General features: G+C 37.5%; 1 protein-coding gene across 4 annotated transcripts in view; it reads right to left on the bottom strand.

Moving 5' to 3' along the window:
- The window catches only part of VPS8 (VPS8 subunit of CORVET complex), a 263,256-nt gene that overhangs the window by 94,612 nt on the left and 151,680 nt on the right, over positions 1 to 16,964 (bottom strand). For all 4 annotated transcript variants that reach the window (XM_033211937.1, XM_033211939.1, XM_033211938.1 and 1 more), the window contains 3 exons: positions 15,591 to 15,680; positions 13,382 to 13,424; positions 8,346 to 8,449 (listed from right to left, as the gene is read on the bottom strand). In XM_033211937.1, coding sequence (XP_033067828.1) covers positions 8,346 to 8,449; positions 13,382 to 13,424; positions 15,591 to 15,680 — 237 coding nt within the window. The remainder of the gene's footprint in view (positions 1 to 8,345; positions 8,450 to 13,381; positions 13,425 to 15,590; positions 15,681 to 16,964) is intronic.

The following is a 16,964-nucleotide window of genomic DNA, read 5'->3' as shown; positions in this document are numbered from 1 at the left end:
GTCTGGCCAGGGCAATCAGGCAAGAGGAAGAAATAAAGGGTATTCAATTAGGAAAAGAGGAAGTCAAATTGTCCCTATTTGCAGATAACATGATTGTATATTTAGAAAACCCCCATCGTCTCAGACCAAAGTCACCTTAAGCTGATAAGCAACTTCAGCAAAGTCTCAGGATACAAAATCAATGTGCAAAAATCACAAGCATTCCTATATAACAATAACAGACAGAGAGCCAAATCATGAGTGAATTCCCATTCACAATTGCTTCAAAGAGAACAGAATACCTAGGAATCCAACTTACAAGGGATGTGAAGGACCTCTTCAAGGAGAACTACAAACCACTGCTCACTAAAATAAAACAGGACACAAACAAATGGAAGAACATTCCATGCTCATGGATAGGAAGAATCAATATCATGAAAATGGCCATACTGCCTAAGATAATTGATAGATTCAATGCCATCCCCATCAAGCTACCAATGACTTTCTTCACATAATTGGAAAAAACTACTTTAAAGTTCATATGACACCAAAAAAGAGCCCGCATTGCCAAGACAATCCTAGCAAAAAGAACAAAGCTGGAGGCATTACGCTACCTGACTTCAAACTATACTACAAGGCTACAGTAACCAAAACAGTATGGTACTGGTACCAAAACAGAGATATAGACCAATGCAACAGAACAGAGCCCTCAGAAATAATACCACATATCTACAACCATCTGATCTTTGACAAACCTGAGAGAAACAAGAAATGGGGAAAGGATTCCCTATTTAATAAATGGTGCGGCCGGGCGCGGTGGCTCAAGCCTGTAATCCCAGCACTTTGGGAGGCCGAGACAGGCGGATCACGAGGTCAGGAGATCGAGACCATCCTGGCTGACATGGTGAAACCTCGTCTCTACTAAAAAAATACAAAAAAACTAGCCGGGCGAGGTGGCGGGCGCCTGTAGTCCCAGCTACTCGGGAGGCTGAGGCAGGAGAATGGCGTAAACCCGGGAGGCGGAGCTTGCAGTGAGCTGAGATCCGGCCACTGCACTCCAGCCCGGGCGACAGAGCGAGACTCCGCCTCAAAAAAAAAAAAAAATGGTGCTGGGAAAATTGGCTAGCCATATGTAGAAAGCTGAAACTGGATCCCTTCCTTACACCTTATACAAAAATTAACTCAAGATGGATTAAAGACTTAAATGTTAGACCTAAAACCATAAAAACCCAAAAAGAAAATCTAGGCAATACCATTCAGGACACATGCATGGGGAAGGACTTCATGTCTAAAACACCAAAAGCAATGGCAACAAAAGCCAAAATTGACAAATGGGATCTCATTAAACTAAAGAACTTCTGCACAGCAAAAGAAACTACCACTAGAGTGAACAGGCAACCTACAGAATGGGAGAAAATTTTTGCAATCTACTCATCTGACAAAGGACTAATATCCAGAATCTACAAAGAACTCAAACAAATTTACAAGAAAAAAATAACCCCATCAAAAAGTGGGCAAAGGATATGAACAGACACTTCTCAAAAGAAGACATTTATGCAGCCAAAAGACACATGAAAAAATGCTCATCATCACTAGCCATCAGAGAAATGCAAACCAAAACCACAATGAGATACCATCTCATACCAGTTAGAATGGCAATCATTAAAAAGTCAGCAAACAACAGATGCTGGAGAGGATGTGGAGAAACAGGAACACTTTTACACTGTTGGTGGGACTGTAAACTAGTTCAACCATTGTGGAAGACAGTGTGGCAATTCCTCAAGGATCTAGAACTAGATATACCATTTGACCCAGCCATCCCATTACTAGGGATATATCCAAAGGATTATAAATCATGCTGCTATAAAGACACATGCACACATATGTTTATTGTGGCACTATTCACAATAGCAAAGACTTGGAATCAACCCAAATGTCCATCAATGACAGACTGGATTAAGAAAATGTGGCACATATACACCATGGAATACTATGCAGCCACAAAAAAGGATGAGTTCATGTCCTTTGTAGGGACATGGATGCAGCTGGAAACCATCATTCTCTGCAAACTATGGCAAGAACAGAAAACCAAACACTGCATGTTCTCACTCATAGGTGGGAATTGAACAATGAGAACACTTGGACACAGGAAGGGGAACATCACACACTGGGACCTGTTGTGGGGTGGGGGCAGTGGGGAGGGATAGCATTAGGAGATATACCCAATGCAAATGACAAGTTAATGGGTGCAGCACAGCAACATGGCACATGTATACATATGTAACAAACCTGCACATTGTGCACATGTACCCTAGAACATAAATTTTAAAAAGAGAAAAGGTGTTACATATACACCGTGGAATACTATGCAGCCATAAAAAGAATGAAATCATGTCCTTTGCAGCAATATAAATGGAGCTGGAGGCCATTATCCTAAGCAAACTAATGGCAGAAACTGAAAACCAAATACCATGTGTTCTCATTTATAAGTGGGAGCTAAACATTGGGCATATATATGGTCATAAAAATGAGAACAATAGACACTGGGGAATATAAGAAGGAAGAAGGGGGATAAGAGTTGAATAAAAACTACCCATCGGGTACTATGCTTACCACCTTGGAGACAGATTATTCACTCATACTCTAAACCTCAACACCACGCAATATATCTAGGTAACAAAGGCCAGTACCATTCTGATATCAAATCCTGGCAGAGACACAACAAAAAGTCATGTACTCTCTGATTCCAAAATAAAAGTTGGGGGGAAAAAAGGAGCAAGTTAAATGAAAAAAAAAACAAAAAAAGTCCAAATACAGGCTGCCAATCAGAAGATGAATAAAAATAAAAATTTAGGAATAAAAAAATCATAACAAAAAGACTGGTATGATCTACCTAAATAAAGGTTAAACAACTATGGAAATTATAGACAGAGAAAAGAATGTGTTATAACCCTTAATTAGGTAAAACACTGTGATTAATTAAAATTAGTAGGTATGTGAAGGGGACAGTAGGAAGCAAGTATGAGTCCATGGGAATTTCCTTATTGGCATGGTATCATACATATCATAAAAATGGAAATGTATAATAATTATAAACATATACACATAATTACAATGGGAGCTAAACACTGGGTACACATGGATGTAATGATGGGAACAATAGATATGGATCAATATGAGAGGGGGAATGAGGAAGGAGGACCAAGGTATATGCAAATTTTCAACTGCAAGGGGGTTGGCACCCCATGCTTTGTGTTGTTCAAGAGTCAACTGTAATACATCATGATTAAGTGTGATTTATCCTAGAAATGCAAGGATGATTCAACATATGTCAATAAATAAATGTGATACATCACATCAACACAATGAAGAACAAAAACTACATGATCATCTCAATCAATGCAAAAAAAATTTGACAAAATTCAACATCTCTTTATGATACAAATCTCAACAAATTAGGCAGAGAAAGAACACACCTTAACATAATAAAGGCCATATATAACAAACCCACAACCAACATCATATCAAATGGGAAAAAGCTGAAAGCCTTTTTTCTATGAACTTGAAGGAGACAATGATGCCCACTTTTACCACTGTTATTCAACACAGTATTGGAAATCCTAGCCAGAGCAATAAGGCAAGAGGAAGAAATAAAAGGCATCCAAATTGGAAAAGAGGAAATCAAACTGTCCTTATTTGAAAGTGACATTATCTCATATATATGAAAACCTAAAGACTCCACCAAGAAACTGTTAGAACTGATAAACAAATTCAGTGAAGTTGCTGCATTCAAAAATCAACATTCAACAATCAGTAGCATTTCTACATACCAATAACAAACTATCTGAAAAAGAATTCAAGAAAGCAATCTCATTTACATGAGCTACAAACAATAAACAAAATACCTAGGAATACATTTAACCAAAGAGATGAAAGACCTCTATAAGGAAAACTACAAAACTCTGATGAAAGAAACTGAATATACACAAATAAAAAGACATCCCATGCTCATGGATCAGAAGAATAAAGTTAAAATGACAATACTACCCAGTGCAATGTGTAGATTCAATGCAATCCCTATCAAAATTCCAATAACATTTTTCACAGAAATAGAAAAAAAAATCTTAAAATTCATATGGAACTACAAAAGATCCTGAATAGCTAAAGCAATCCTGAACAAAAAGGATACATCTGTAGGCATCATACTACCTGACGTCAAAATATATTACAAAGCTGTAATAACCAAAACAGCATGGTACTGGCATAAAAACAGACACATAGACCAATGGAATAGAACAGAGAACACAGAAATAAATCCACATATTTATAGCTGACTGATTTTTCACAAAGGAGCCAATAACATACATTAGGGAAAAGACACACTCTTCAGTAAATGGTGTTGGGTAAACTGGATATCCATATGGCAAAGAATGAAACTAGACTCTTCTCTCTCACAATATACAAAACTAACTCAGCATAGATTAAAGACTTAAATATAAAGCCCACATGCATAAAACTACTGAAAGAAAATATAGGGGAAATTCTTCAGGACATTAGGCAAAAATTTTACAGCTGACACTTCAAAATCACAGGTAACGAAAACAAAAAGAAAAAAATAGACAAGTAGCATTATGTTAAACTATAAAACTTCTGCACAGCAAGGAAATGATCCAAAGAGTGAAGAGACAACATTTACAATGAGAGATAATATTTACAAACTAGTCTTCTGACAAGGGACTAATATTTAGAATATATAAGGAACTCAAACAACTCAAAAGCAAAAAAGAACTAAATAATCCAATTAAGAAGTGGGCAAAGGATATGAATAGACATTTCTCAAAAGAAGATCAACATGTCAGCCATACAAATGGCCAACAGGTTCATGAAAAAAATGTTCCAACATCGCTAACCATCAAAATGTAAATCAAAGTCACCATGAGATTCACATCACACTTCTTACAACAGCAATGATAGAAAAGATCAGAGATGAGTCTTGCTGAGGATGTGGAGAAAAGGAAAGCCTTATACATGGTTGGTGAACATGTAAATTAGTACAGCCATTTTGGAAAACAGCATGGGGGATCCTGAAGAAACTAAAAACAGAACTACAATATAATTCAGCAATCCTACTACTGGGTATTTATCTAAAGGAAATATATTGTAATCAGTATCTCAAAGGGACACTTGCACCCATTTACTGTAGCACTTTTTCACAATAACCAAAATATGGAATCAACCTAAGTGTCAATCAATGGATGCATGGATAAAGAAAATGTAGTAAATATACACAATAGAATAGTATTTGGCCATAAAAAAGATGAAATCCTGACACTTGTAGCAACAAGGATAGAAGAGGAGGCCATAATGTTATGTGAAATAAGCCATGCACAGAAAGACAAATATCGCATGTTCTGACTTACATGTGGGGAGCTAAAAAAGTTGATCTCATGGAGGAATAGAGTAGAACAGTTACCAGAAACTGGTAAGGATGGGTGGGGGGATGAGGAGAGATTTGTCAATGGCCACAAGCATACAATTAGATAGAATTTTAATAAGTTCTAATGTTCAACAAAACAGTAGGGTGATTACAGTAAACAATAATGTATTGCGTATTTCAAAACCACTAGAAGACTCGAAATGTTCCCAACACAAAGAAATGATAAATGCTTGAGGTGACAGATATTCTAAGTAACCTGATTTGATCATTACACATTGTATGCATGTATCAAAATATCACATTAACCCCATGAATATGTATAATTACTTTGCATCAATTAAGAACATTCTTTAGTTTTACATAAGTTTCCTATGGGAAGCTGAGTACTATATATATGTATTTTTTGAGTACTCTATTTTTAAAAGCAAGCATTATTTGATGCAATTTTACTATAATTATATCAACCTAGGCAGACAAAAAACATCTAGAGTTATGTTCACCAAATGATAATGATGGTTATTTCTAAGTAATGGGATGAATATATTTTAATTTTTAAAAAAAACCTCATTCTGACAAAGAGCTAATATCCAGGATCTACAAAGAACTCAAATGAATTTACAAGAAAAAAACAACCCCATCAAGTGGGCAAAGGATATGAACAGACACTTCTCAAAAGAAGACATTTATGCAGCCAACAGACACATGAAAAAATGCTCATCATCACTGGCCATCAGAGAAATACAAATCAAAACCACAATGAGACACCATCTCACACCAGTTAGAATGGTTATCATTAAAAAATCAGGAAACAACAGGTGCTGGAGAGGATGTGCAGAAATAGGAACACTTTTACACTGTTGGTGGGACTGTAAACTAGTTCAACCATTGTGGAAGACAGTGTGGCAATTCCTCAGGGATCTAGAACTAGAAATACCATATGACCCAGCTATCCTATTACTGGGTATATACCCCAAGGATTATAAATCATGCTGCTGTAAAGACACATGTACACGTATGTTTATTGCGGCATATTCACAATAGCAAAGACCTGGAACCAACCCACATGTCCAACAATGACAGACTGGATTAAGAAAATGTGGCACATATACACCATGGAATACTATACAGCCACAAAAAAGGATGAGTTCATGTCCTTTGCAGGGACACGGATGAAGTTGGAAACCATCATTCTCAGCAAACTATCTCAAGGACAAAAAACCAAACACCACATGTTCTCACTCATAGGTGGGAACTGAACAATGAGAACACTTGGACACAGGAAGGGGAACATCACACACCAGGGCCTGTTGTGGGGTGGGGGAGGGGGAAGGGATAGCATTAGGAGATATACCTAATGTAAATGACGAGTTAATGGGTGCAGCACAGCAACATGGCACATGTATACATATGTAACAAACCTGCACGTTGTGCACATGTACCCTAGAACTTAAAGTATAATAAAATATTTAAAAAAAAACAAAAAAACCCAATCTTCTGCATAACTTTCTATATTTCCTGATTTTTAAAAATCACAAATATGTATCATTTCACAGAAAGTTTCTTTTAATAAAGAAAAACAATCACATTTATGTAAATGGGCTTGTTATACACAATTTACATTCTAAAGACTTTTCATAATTTATGACCTTGAAAAATTCTGGACAAAAACTTAAAGGAGAAATTTACTCATCTCAGAAGAACAGAAAATATGCCACGATTTATTGTTTTTACTGTAACATGTATGGCTAAATATAGATATATAATTAACCTGTTCCCCATTTCAAAACCCAGGCATTAGAGAGAGGCCAGGCAGTGTCAAGTCAGAGACCTGAGCCATGGAAGGGCAGGCAAAGAGTTAAGCCATATCATGATACAACTTTACTTCTTAAAACTACTGCAGAATTTAACTATCAAATCACATCTCGCCCCCTTAGTTTCTGCTTCACTGCTGTAACTCCCACCTGCACCTGCTGCTCAGTGATACCTCCTTCAGTTTTGTTTTCTTCTTTTGTGCCATCTGGGATCTGTGATAGCATTGGTTCCAACCTTTTAAAGCTACATGAAGGGAGCTTTAAAACATGGTGGTGACTGGGTCTCATTGCCAGAGACTTTAATTGATCTGGGGTGCAGCTTGAGTACTGGAATTGTTCAAAGCTCCCCAGGTGACTCTAGTGTGCAACCAAGGTTGACAATGACTACACCACAGCCTTCTTTACCTTTCTTCAGCTTTCTCTATAGCCCTTGAGGGCTTTCCTCCAGTTTTTCATGCTCACTTTCACCACAGGGAATAGAGACGATGATAAAATATGACCTATCTCTGGTACAACTACATGGAATACACAAAATCTCAGTCCAAAGAGAACAGGCACATCTAGTGTTCATGCACCTTAAGTTTTGCAGCACATCCAAACCATGAATATAAAGCCTTTGGTGAGAACAAAGAGGCCACACACTCTTTATAACTTTGGGAGTCTCCTACTCCTGGGAACACTAAGAAGTGATTAAAATCCACTTGAATTAAACCCAGGTGGCTGAGAGGGCCGTGGAAACATAACTGATTCCTAGTTTCAGACAAGTACAGGGTTTTTTTTTTTTTTTTTTTGAGACAGAGTTTCACTCTTGTTGCCCAGGCTGGAGTGCAATGGTGCAATCTCAGCTCACCGTAACCTCCGCCTCCTGGGTTCAAGCGATTCTCCTACCTCCTCAGCCTTCCAAGTAGCTGGGATTACAGGCATGCACCACCACACCCGGCTAATTTTTTGTATTATTAGTAGAAATGGTGTTTCTCCATGTTGGTCAGGCTGGTCTTGAACTCCTGACCTCAGGTGATCCGTCTGTCTTGGCCTCCCAAAGTGCTGGGATTACGGGCGTGGGCCACCATGTCTGGCCAAGTACAGGCTTTTAAATACCTAAACAGTCATTCTCCTACCTCACGTTGCTGCTGGTTCAAATTATGTGAATTTCTCTGGCAAAGAGCAATGGTCTCCACCATAGTATCTTCAACATCCTTCAATGAGGGATCCTCTTTGGTATCTAGATTTAGAAAAAGTGTAAATATCATTTAAGGATATGTTGCTGATAATCTCAGAGCTTTTGTGAAAAGTTAAACCTTTTCTGCTTTACATCACCTTCATTTTCTAGTATATAATAATAAAACCTGATACAAATGTTTTGTAGATTAAAAAACAGTTTACTCTGTGAAATAAGAGTTTCCCACAGAAATGTTTTATATTCATGGGACAGATAAAGCACATGATACTTAGCATTTCAATATGCTATAGAAATATGGAAAATCCCCAATCATCTGTCTAAGGATTAGTTACTAGAGAGATTATCACTCACCTTTCTTGGTATACTATCTCTTCTTCTGCCTATTTCTTAAGCGTAGATATTCCCCCCAAGATACTATTTCAGGTCTCTCTTCATTGTCTCAATGATTTCAGCCATTCGTGTTTCAACTCTTATGTCTTTGTTCGTAATTTTCAAATACACATCTCCAATCTTTATTCCATTCAAAGTCTACAGGTTGAATTTTCTAATGAACCTAAGACATTTATCTCCACATGGATGTCCTGCAAGCACTCAACTTTATATGTGCAAAATCCAACTTATTTTTCTCATTTCAAAACTGCTCCTCTTCCTCCGTTTACAAACCAAGTTAATGGAATCATCATCTTTAAGTCAACCAGTTTATAAATCTTCATCTTTGGTGCTTCCCTCTCCTTCACCCCACACATTCAGATAACTTGCTAATTTGTGTTGATTTTACTTCTGTGCTTGCATATGACCACAACTTTTACCCTGGTGGAGCTTTTCATCACCTCGTCTATGCTACTGCAGCAGTCTCTTAGTTGAAATTTTGACATCCCAATCTTCCCTCCCTCATTCTCTTTTATACTGTCACTAGGGTTCTCTTAAGCATAAGTTCAAACAGATCATTCCCTTCCATAAAAACCACCAAGGACTCCTAACTCTGAAAAATAGAATGTAAGTAAGGATCTGACACTAAGTCAACAGAGCAAAGACTTGGGCTCATCTCACCCTCCGTGTTCTGGTGTTGCCCTATTCTTTTTTACTCCCTGATTACTAGTCAGGCACTTCCATGTTCATGTTTTCCTCAGCCTAGAAGGTCCTTCTCCTGCTTCTATCAAACTCCTATTTATCCTTCCAGTCTTTCTTCAAAGGTCTTCCACAAAACTCACTATTTATAGGTTTTTTTGTAACCTATTTATAGGTTACAAATAGTTTTTTCACACATCTTAGTCACTCAATGTACCTTTTATGATACACCATTCTACTGTTACTATAAGGTTTTATAGTAGACTGTTACATATCGGTCTCCTTCAGGAGACTAATGTCCTTTGTGCAACGAGTAGAGGAATCTTGTTTTAGTAGTCTGTGTATAGCCCATAGGAAAAAAGCACGATTAGCAAATCCTCCCAAATACTTAAGCATACTATCAAAATTGAATATGAAAGTAGATGGGCCGGCTGTGGTGGCTCACGCCTGTAAGCCCAACACTTTGGGAGGCCGAAGTGGGTGGATCACCCTGAGGTCAGGAGTTTGAGAGCAGCCTGGCCAAGATGGTGGAACCCTGTCTCTACTAAAAATACAAAGATTAGCTGGGTGTGGTGGCGGGTGCCTGTAATACCAGTTACTCTGGAGGCTGAGGCAGGAAGAATTACTTGAACCGGGAGGTGGAGGTTGCAGTGAGCCAAGATTGCGCCACTGCACTCCAGCCTGGGCAACAGAGTGAGACTCCATCTCAAAAAAAAAAAAAAAAAGAAGAAAGAAAGAAAGGAGATGGCAGGCATAAGACTATTTCTGGAAAATTTATTTTCACTAGAATTCAAAACACTGGCCTTTGCAGACATACCACCTGCAAATGACTGTAGGGATTTTGGGGGAATGCTCTTCTTAATTTTTTCCTCAGTCTTTCATGTATTGTCTTGAAAAGTTATTCTTGGCTGGGCGCAGTGGCTCACACCTGTAATCCCAACACTTTGGGAGGACGAGGCAGGTGGATCACTTGAGGTCAGGAGTTTGAGGCCAGCCTGGCCAACATGGTGAAACCCCATCTCTACTAAAAATACAAAGATTAGCTGGGCATGGTGACACACACCTGTAGTCCCAGCTACTCGAGAGGCTAAGGCAGGAGGATCACTTGAACCCGGGAGGCGGAGGTTGCAGTGAGCCGAGATCACGCCACTGCATTCCAGCTTGGGCGACAGAGCAAGACTTTATCTCAAAAAAAAACAAACAAAGGCGGGGGGTGGTGCTGGGTGCAGTGGCTCACACCTGTAATCCCAGCACTTTGGGAGACCGAGGCAGGTGGATCACGAGGTCAGGAGTTCAAGACCAGTCTGACCAATATGGTGAAACCCTGTCTCTAGTAAAAATACGAAAATTAGCTGGGTGTGGTGGCATGCACCTGTAATCCCAGCTACTCGGGAGGCTGAGGCAGGAAAATCTCTTGAACCTGGGAGGCAGAGGTTGCAGTAAGCCAAGATGGCACCACTGCACTCCAGCCTGGGCAACAGAGATGCCATCTCCAAAAGAAAAAAAAGAAAAAAGAAAAAGAAAAAAATCCGAAGAGTTATTCTTATAACACTACATTTTAAAAATTACCACAAAATGCAACAAACATAACCAAATTGACTGAACACATACTGATAGTACAAAAATAGCAATTAAGTGTCCAGTTGAACTTTCAATATAAAAAGTCAATCAAGTGTTCACTGACGTTCCAAAAAGATTTACTATAATACCTGATGATCATAAAACAACATAGACTCTATCATCTAGGACCTCACTACAAAAATATAGGGAAGTAATCTACAGAGAATTAGGGAAACCGTGTATTACTGAAATGTGTGGACCAAGGGGTCTCTAAGACTGTGTGTTAAAGAGAATAATCTAAAAATCACCCACCAAGTGATTCCCTGATCTTCAGGAGAGCTATTTTAAAAATGTCAAGGAATATGAAAACAAACAACCCAATTAAAAAATGGGTAAAGGGCTTGAATAGACATTTCTCCAAATAAGGTAGATAAATAGCCAAAATATTCAAGAAAATCATCACTAATCATTAGAGAAATGCAAATCAAATCCATAATTAGATACTACCTCACACACATATGGACAGCTACTATTAAAAAAACAATATAAATGTCAGAAAGGATGTGGAGAAATTGGAAACCTTGTATACTGTTGGTGGGAATGTAAAATAAAGCAGCAACTAGGGAAAACAGTATGGCCATTCCTCAAAGCATTAACAGAGTTAATACTTGATCCAGCAATCCCACTTCTGGTTATATACCCAAAAGAACTGAGAGACAGGTCTTAAAGAGATACTGTACATTCATGCTCATAGTGGCGTCAGTCGTAACAGACAAAAAGTGGAAGTGGCCCAAGTGTCCACTGAAGGATGAATGAATAAATGAAACGTGGTCTATACATACAATGGAATTTTATTCAGCCTTAAAAAGGAAGAAAATTCTGACACATGCTACAACATTTATGAACTTTATGGTAAGCTAAATAAACAAGTCACAAAAGGACAAACACTATATAATTTCATTCATATGAGATACTTGAGTAATCAAATTCAGAAAAAGAACGGTGAAAAAAGAAAGCAAAACGGTGTTTGCCAGGGGCTGGGAGGAGAGGGGCATAGGGGAGTTGTTGCTTAATAGGTACAGATGTTCAGTTTGGGGAGATGAAAAAATTTGGAGGTGGATGGGGGTAATGATTGTATAATAACGTGAATATACTTAATGCTACTGAACTGTACGCTTAAAAATGGTAAATTTTATGTTAGGGTATATTTTACCATAATTTGTTTGTTTGTTTTTGAGATGGAGTTTTGCTCTGTCATGACACCCAGGCTGGACTGCAGTGGTGCAGTCTCGGCTCATTGCAACCTCTGCCTCCCAGGTTCAAGCAATTGTCCTGCCTCAGCCTCCCAAGTAGCTGAGACTACAGGTGCATGCCACCATGCCTGACTAATTTTTGTATTTTTAGTAGAGACAGGGTTCACTATGTTGGCCAGGCTGATCTCGAACTCCTGACCTCAGGTGATCCGCCTGCCTTGGCCTCCTAAAGTGCTGGGATTACAGGTGTGAGCCACCACGCCTGGCCACTACAATTTTTTTAAATAATTTTTTTGAAATATCAAGGAATATGATGAAAATTTTATATTTGCTGAGGACAAAGCCACTCAAGATACTAAACTGTCAACTTTCACTGCTTTGGGTTAAAACTGTATAAATTCAGTTTGGAAACACTGGTTATGTTCAACATCCTACTAATTAGAAGCTCTGATTTGCTGTTGTTTGGCACATTAATTTTTAGGATGTTATTATAAAACTCATTTAAACATAACCAAACTTTCATAAACAAAAAGATAACCAGCCTAGCGTGGTGGCTTATGTCTGCAATCTCACCACCTCTGGAGGCTGAGGTGTGCAGATCACTTGAGCCAAGAGCTTGAAACCAGCCTGGGTGACATGATGAAACCCCATCTCTACAAAAAATACAAAAATTAGCCAATGTGATGGCATGCGCCTGTAGTCCCAGCTACCTGGGAGGGTGAGGCAGAAGGACTGCTTGAGCCTGGAAGACAGAGGTTGCAGTGAGCCAAGACTGTGCCACTGCACTCCATCCTGGGCAACAGAGCAAAAGCCTATCTCAAAAAAAAAAAAAAGATAACCAACAAACAGTGCCTAATTTTCTGTATATTTAACTCCATTGAAAATTAACATCACAAAGCCACAATGGTTTCTACGATTTCCTGTTATGAACTCTTGAAAATCAGCTAAAATTTGGATCCATGTTAAAATGAATAAACAGTAATTATGCATATATGCAAGTGTAATTATTACATAATAAATGCAATTTATTACACATCTTTTAAAACATGGAGTCCATGGATGAAAAATGTTGTAATTATATTTAAGAACTTACTTTCACCTTGATGTGTTATCTCTCGAAGTTTGCTTTGTAGTCTCTAGGAGACAAAAAGAACATAGGAGTTAAAAAGGAACACTTTGCAGTTCTACCCACTCAATACTTGAATTAACATATTTTAAAGGTAAAACCCTCAAAACTACAAGGTTATTAAGAACAGTCCTTTACTGTCAGTCAGAAGTAAAATCTTGTGTTTATAGAAAGTGTAGCTAGCAGTATGAAAAGGGACCCAAAGATCAAGTAGCACTCATTTTGCCCACCTCTGCTTCTGTCATTCGGCCACAGTCACCACTTATATTCTTTAGGCACAGGAATGAGGATCAGGATTTATCTACGTTTTGGATAAGGGAATCCAATTAATACTGGGTGATATAGTTTGGATATCTGACTCCTCCAAATCTCATGTTGAAATGTGATTCCCAATGTTGGAAGGTGGGACTCAGTTGAAGGTGTCTGGGGTCATGGGAGTGGATCTGTCACGAATGGCTTGGTACACCCTCCTGTGGTAATGAGCGACTTCTCCCTCTGTTAGTTTACACAAGAGCTGGATGTTTAAAAGAGCATGGCACTCTTCTCCCAACCCCATTCTTGCTCCCTCTCGTGCCATGTGACACGTCAGCTCTCCTTTACCCTCGCTTCCTGAGGTCCTCACCAGAAGCAGATGCTAGATGCTAACACAGTCTGCAGAACTGTGAGCCAAATAAACCTCTTTTCCTTAAAAATTACCCAGCCTCAAGTATTCCTTTAGAGTAACACAAAAGAGACTAATATAGTGGGTTATGAGTAAAAGGGGTATAATATACTGGGTTATGAGTAAAAAGCTTATAAGCTAAAATCATCAACTACTCCCTCTCAGTTACCTCATACCATATGTAAATGATCAATAACTTCTCAAATCTTGCCCTCTTATCTCCATTGCCACTGACACACCCAGTTCAAGCTCTCAGAAACTCATACCTATACCATTGCAATGGCCTCCCAAGTACTGTCTGCTTTGTTTTACCTCCCTCTTCTCTGTATCCTGCCTCCCATCCCCCAACAGTCACCAGAGCAGTCTTTATGAAACAAACATCAAATCAGTTTCTTGCTTAAAAACCTTTATTTGATCCCATGTGACAAGAAGATTCATCACAACTCGTTAAGTGTGTCCAACAAAATCTGTCCAAATCTGGACCTAGCTGTTGATTCTCGCCTGACCTGCCTATATATTACACAGCGGAGCCCTAGTGAAGCTGCTGGCACTCTTTCAGCAATCCATACTTCTTTGCTTTGTATTCTTTTACAAATAATGGCCTCATTCCCCACAAAGATTTCCTGTTTCTCCTCTCATCGATGTCAAAAATACTCTTATTTATTCCTTAAAACTAGGTTCATGGTATTGTCAACAAATAAATTGCAAGAAAAAAAGAGGTATAGGAGTAATTTACAGATTAAAAGAGATTAAGAGCCTACACAAAGCCTCTGTGGATGATTCTTCCTGGCTTATTTTAGAATCATATGGCTAGAAAGAAACAAGAAGCCAATATGGAACATTTTAAAATATAAATATGATAGCCCAAATCTATTCCTAGCCACATGACAATATTAAAAAACAAAACAAAACAAAACTGCTATGTCACTTTACCCATCGGGATGACTACTATCAAGAAAACAGAAAGTAAGTGTTAGCAAGAATGCGAAGAAACTGGAACCCTTGAGTGTTGCTAGTAGGGATGTAAAGTGGCATAGCTGCTATGGAAAACAGTAGGGCAATTCCTCAAAAAATTAAAAATAGAATTGCTATTTGATCCAACAATTCTACTTCTGGGTATATATCCCAAAGAAATAAAAGCAAGAACTCAAAGGTATTTGTACACCCATGTTCACAGCAGCATTGTTCACAACAACCAAAAGGTAGAAGCAGCCCAAGTGTCCCCTGAAGGAGGAATGGGCAAACAAATTGTGGTATATATATAAAAATACTTGTCAAAAACTCATCAAATGGTACATTTATGACATTTCTGTTTACTGTTGTACATTTTACCTTTTAATAAAGTACCGCAAAGAAATATTAAACTCTAGTTAATGCTATGCATGATAAAAATATTGAGGGGTAAAATATATTACTGTCTGCAACTTGCTTAGAAACATAAGAAATTAAGATGGATTCATGAATGAATAGAGGAATAGACAGAAATATGATGAAAGAAACATAGTAAAATGTTACCTCTAACATTATTAGGAAGGCACCATGAATATCTCCTTTCTTTTCCAATAGATAAGCAGTGACTTCATGTAGCTGATACTTCTGAGTAATCTAGGAAATAAAAAAGATAAATATTTTTATTCACCAATCTTGTTTGTGGAGTGGGAAGATCCCACTGAGGATGAAAAAAACTTATATGATAATAATGAATTTATACCTTATTAGTATGATACTTTACAGTATAATATGCAAATAACTGACTTTCTAGTCATATAGTAGCTCATTTGGCAGTTCTAACTGGACCAAATTCACTCATTTTTTTCATTTATTTATTTTAAAAAAGTTACACACCTGAATTAGGTATACACACTGGAGAAAAGCCAGCGTATATACATACATAGTAACAATACAAACTAGAACTTGATCAAGTATAATTATTAAAAAATTGAAAATGACAATGAAAACATCACACATCAACTTGTGAAATATTAATAAAAATTAATAAACAAAATCTCTAATTAGTAAAAAAGAAGTATCCGTTAGGCTAGGGAAAAAAAAGGAAAAAAGTACAGAAAATGATGGCAAACAATAGGGAAACAATAGAGAGATTTCACAAACTCCAATGTAGCTTTTTTGAAAAGATTAACAAGTTAGAAAAAATGTTTATTAGAAGAAAAAAGACAACAAATAATAACAGTTTAACAGAACAAAGGAAAAAAAATCATAGTCTCAATAAATGCAGGAAAAGCATTTGGTAAAATACAGCACCCATTCATGACAAAAACAAAACACTCTTACTCAAACTGGGGATAACATTTTCTTACTAAAAATCATCTACCAAAATCCTACGATAAATACCATGTTTAATGTAAAATATTAGATATGTTCCCTTTTAAATCAGGAACAAGGTTAGCAGTCACACTATCACTGCTTCTATTCACCAGTACCTCAGAGTTCCTAGACATCTGATAAGAGAAAGAAAAAACTACAAAATTGGAATTAAAATAAAACTGCCATTAGTCTTATTGTCATAATAATCTAGAAATTGAATTTTAAAAGAATTCTGCCTGGTTGCTCCATACAAAACAATGTACAAAAATTAGTAACATTTTAATAAGCAGCAGCAATCAATAAAAAAAGGTCATCTCAAAAAATCTCCTTGTACAATATTAATAAAAACTATAAAGTAACTATGAACAAATTTAATATGTGCAGGAACCTTATATAAAAGCTATAAAACCTCACCAAAGAGCAGAAAAGGCTGTTTTAAAAGGCATACATTTTCCTGAAAGAGAAGAATCAACACTTTAGAGACGTCAATTCTCTCTGAATTAGTCTATAAATTCAATGTATTCATAAATCAAAATTTCAGAGAGTTTGTTTCTTTTAAAGAAA

This window comes from Trachypithecus francoisi, unplaced genomic scaffold, assembly GCF_009764315.1.
Source record: "Trachypithecus francoisi isolate TF-2019V2 unplaced genomic scaffold, Tfra_2.0 Lachesis_group0, whole genome shotgun sequence".
In the NCBI taxonomy this organism is placed as follows: Eukaryota; Metazoa; Chordata; class Mammalia; order Primates; family Cercopithecidae; genus Trachypithecus; species Trachypithecus francoisi.
Note: the sequence above shows the minus strand (reverse complement) of the source record. Positions and strands in the feature narration are given on the sequence as shown.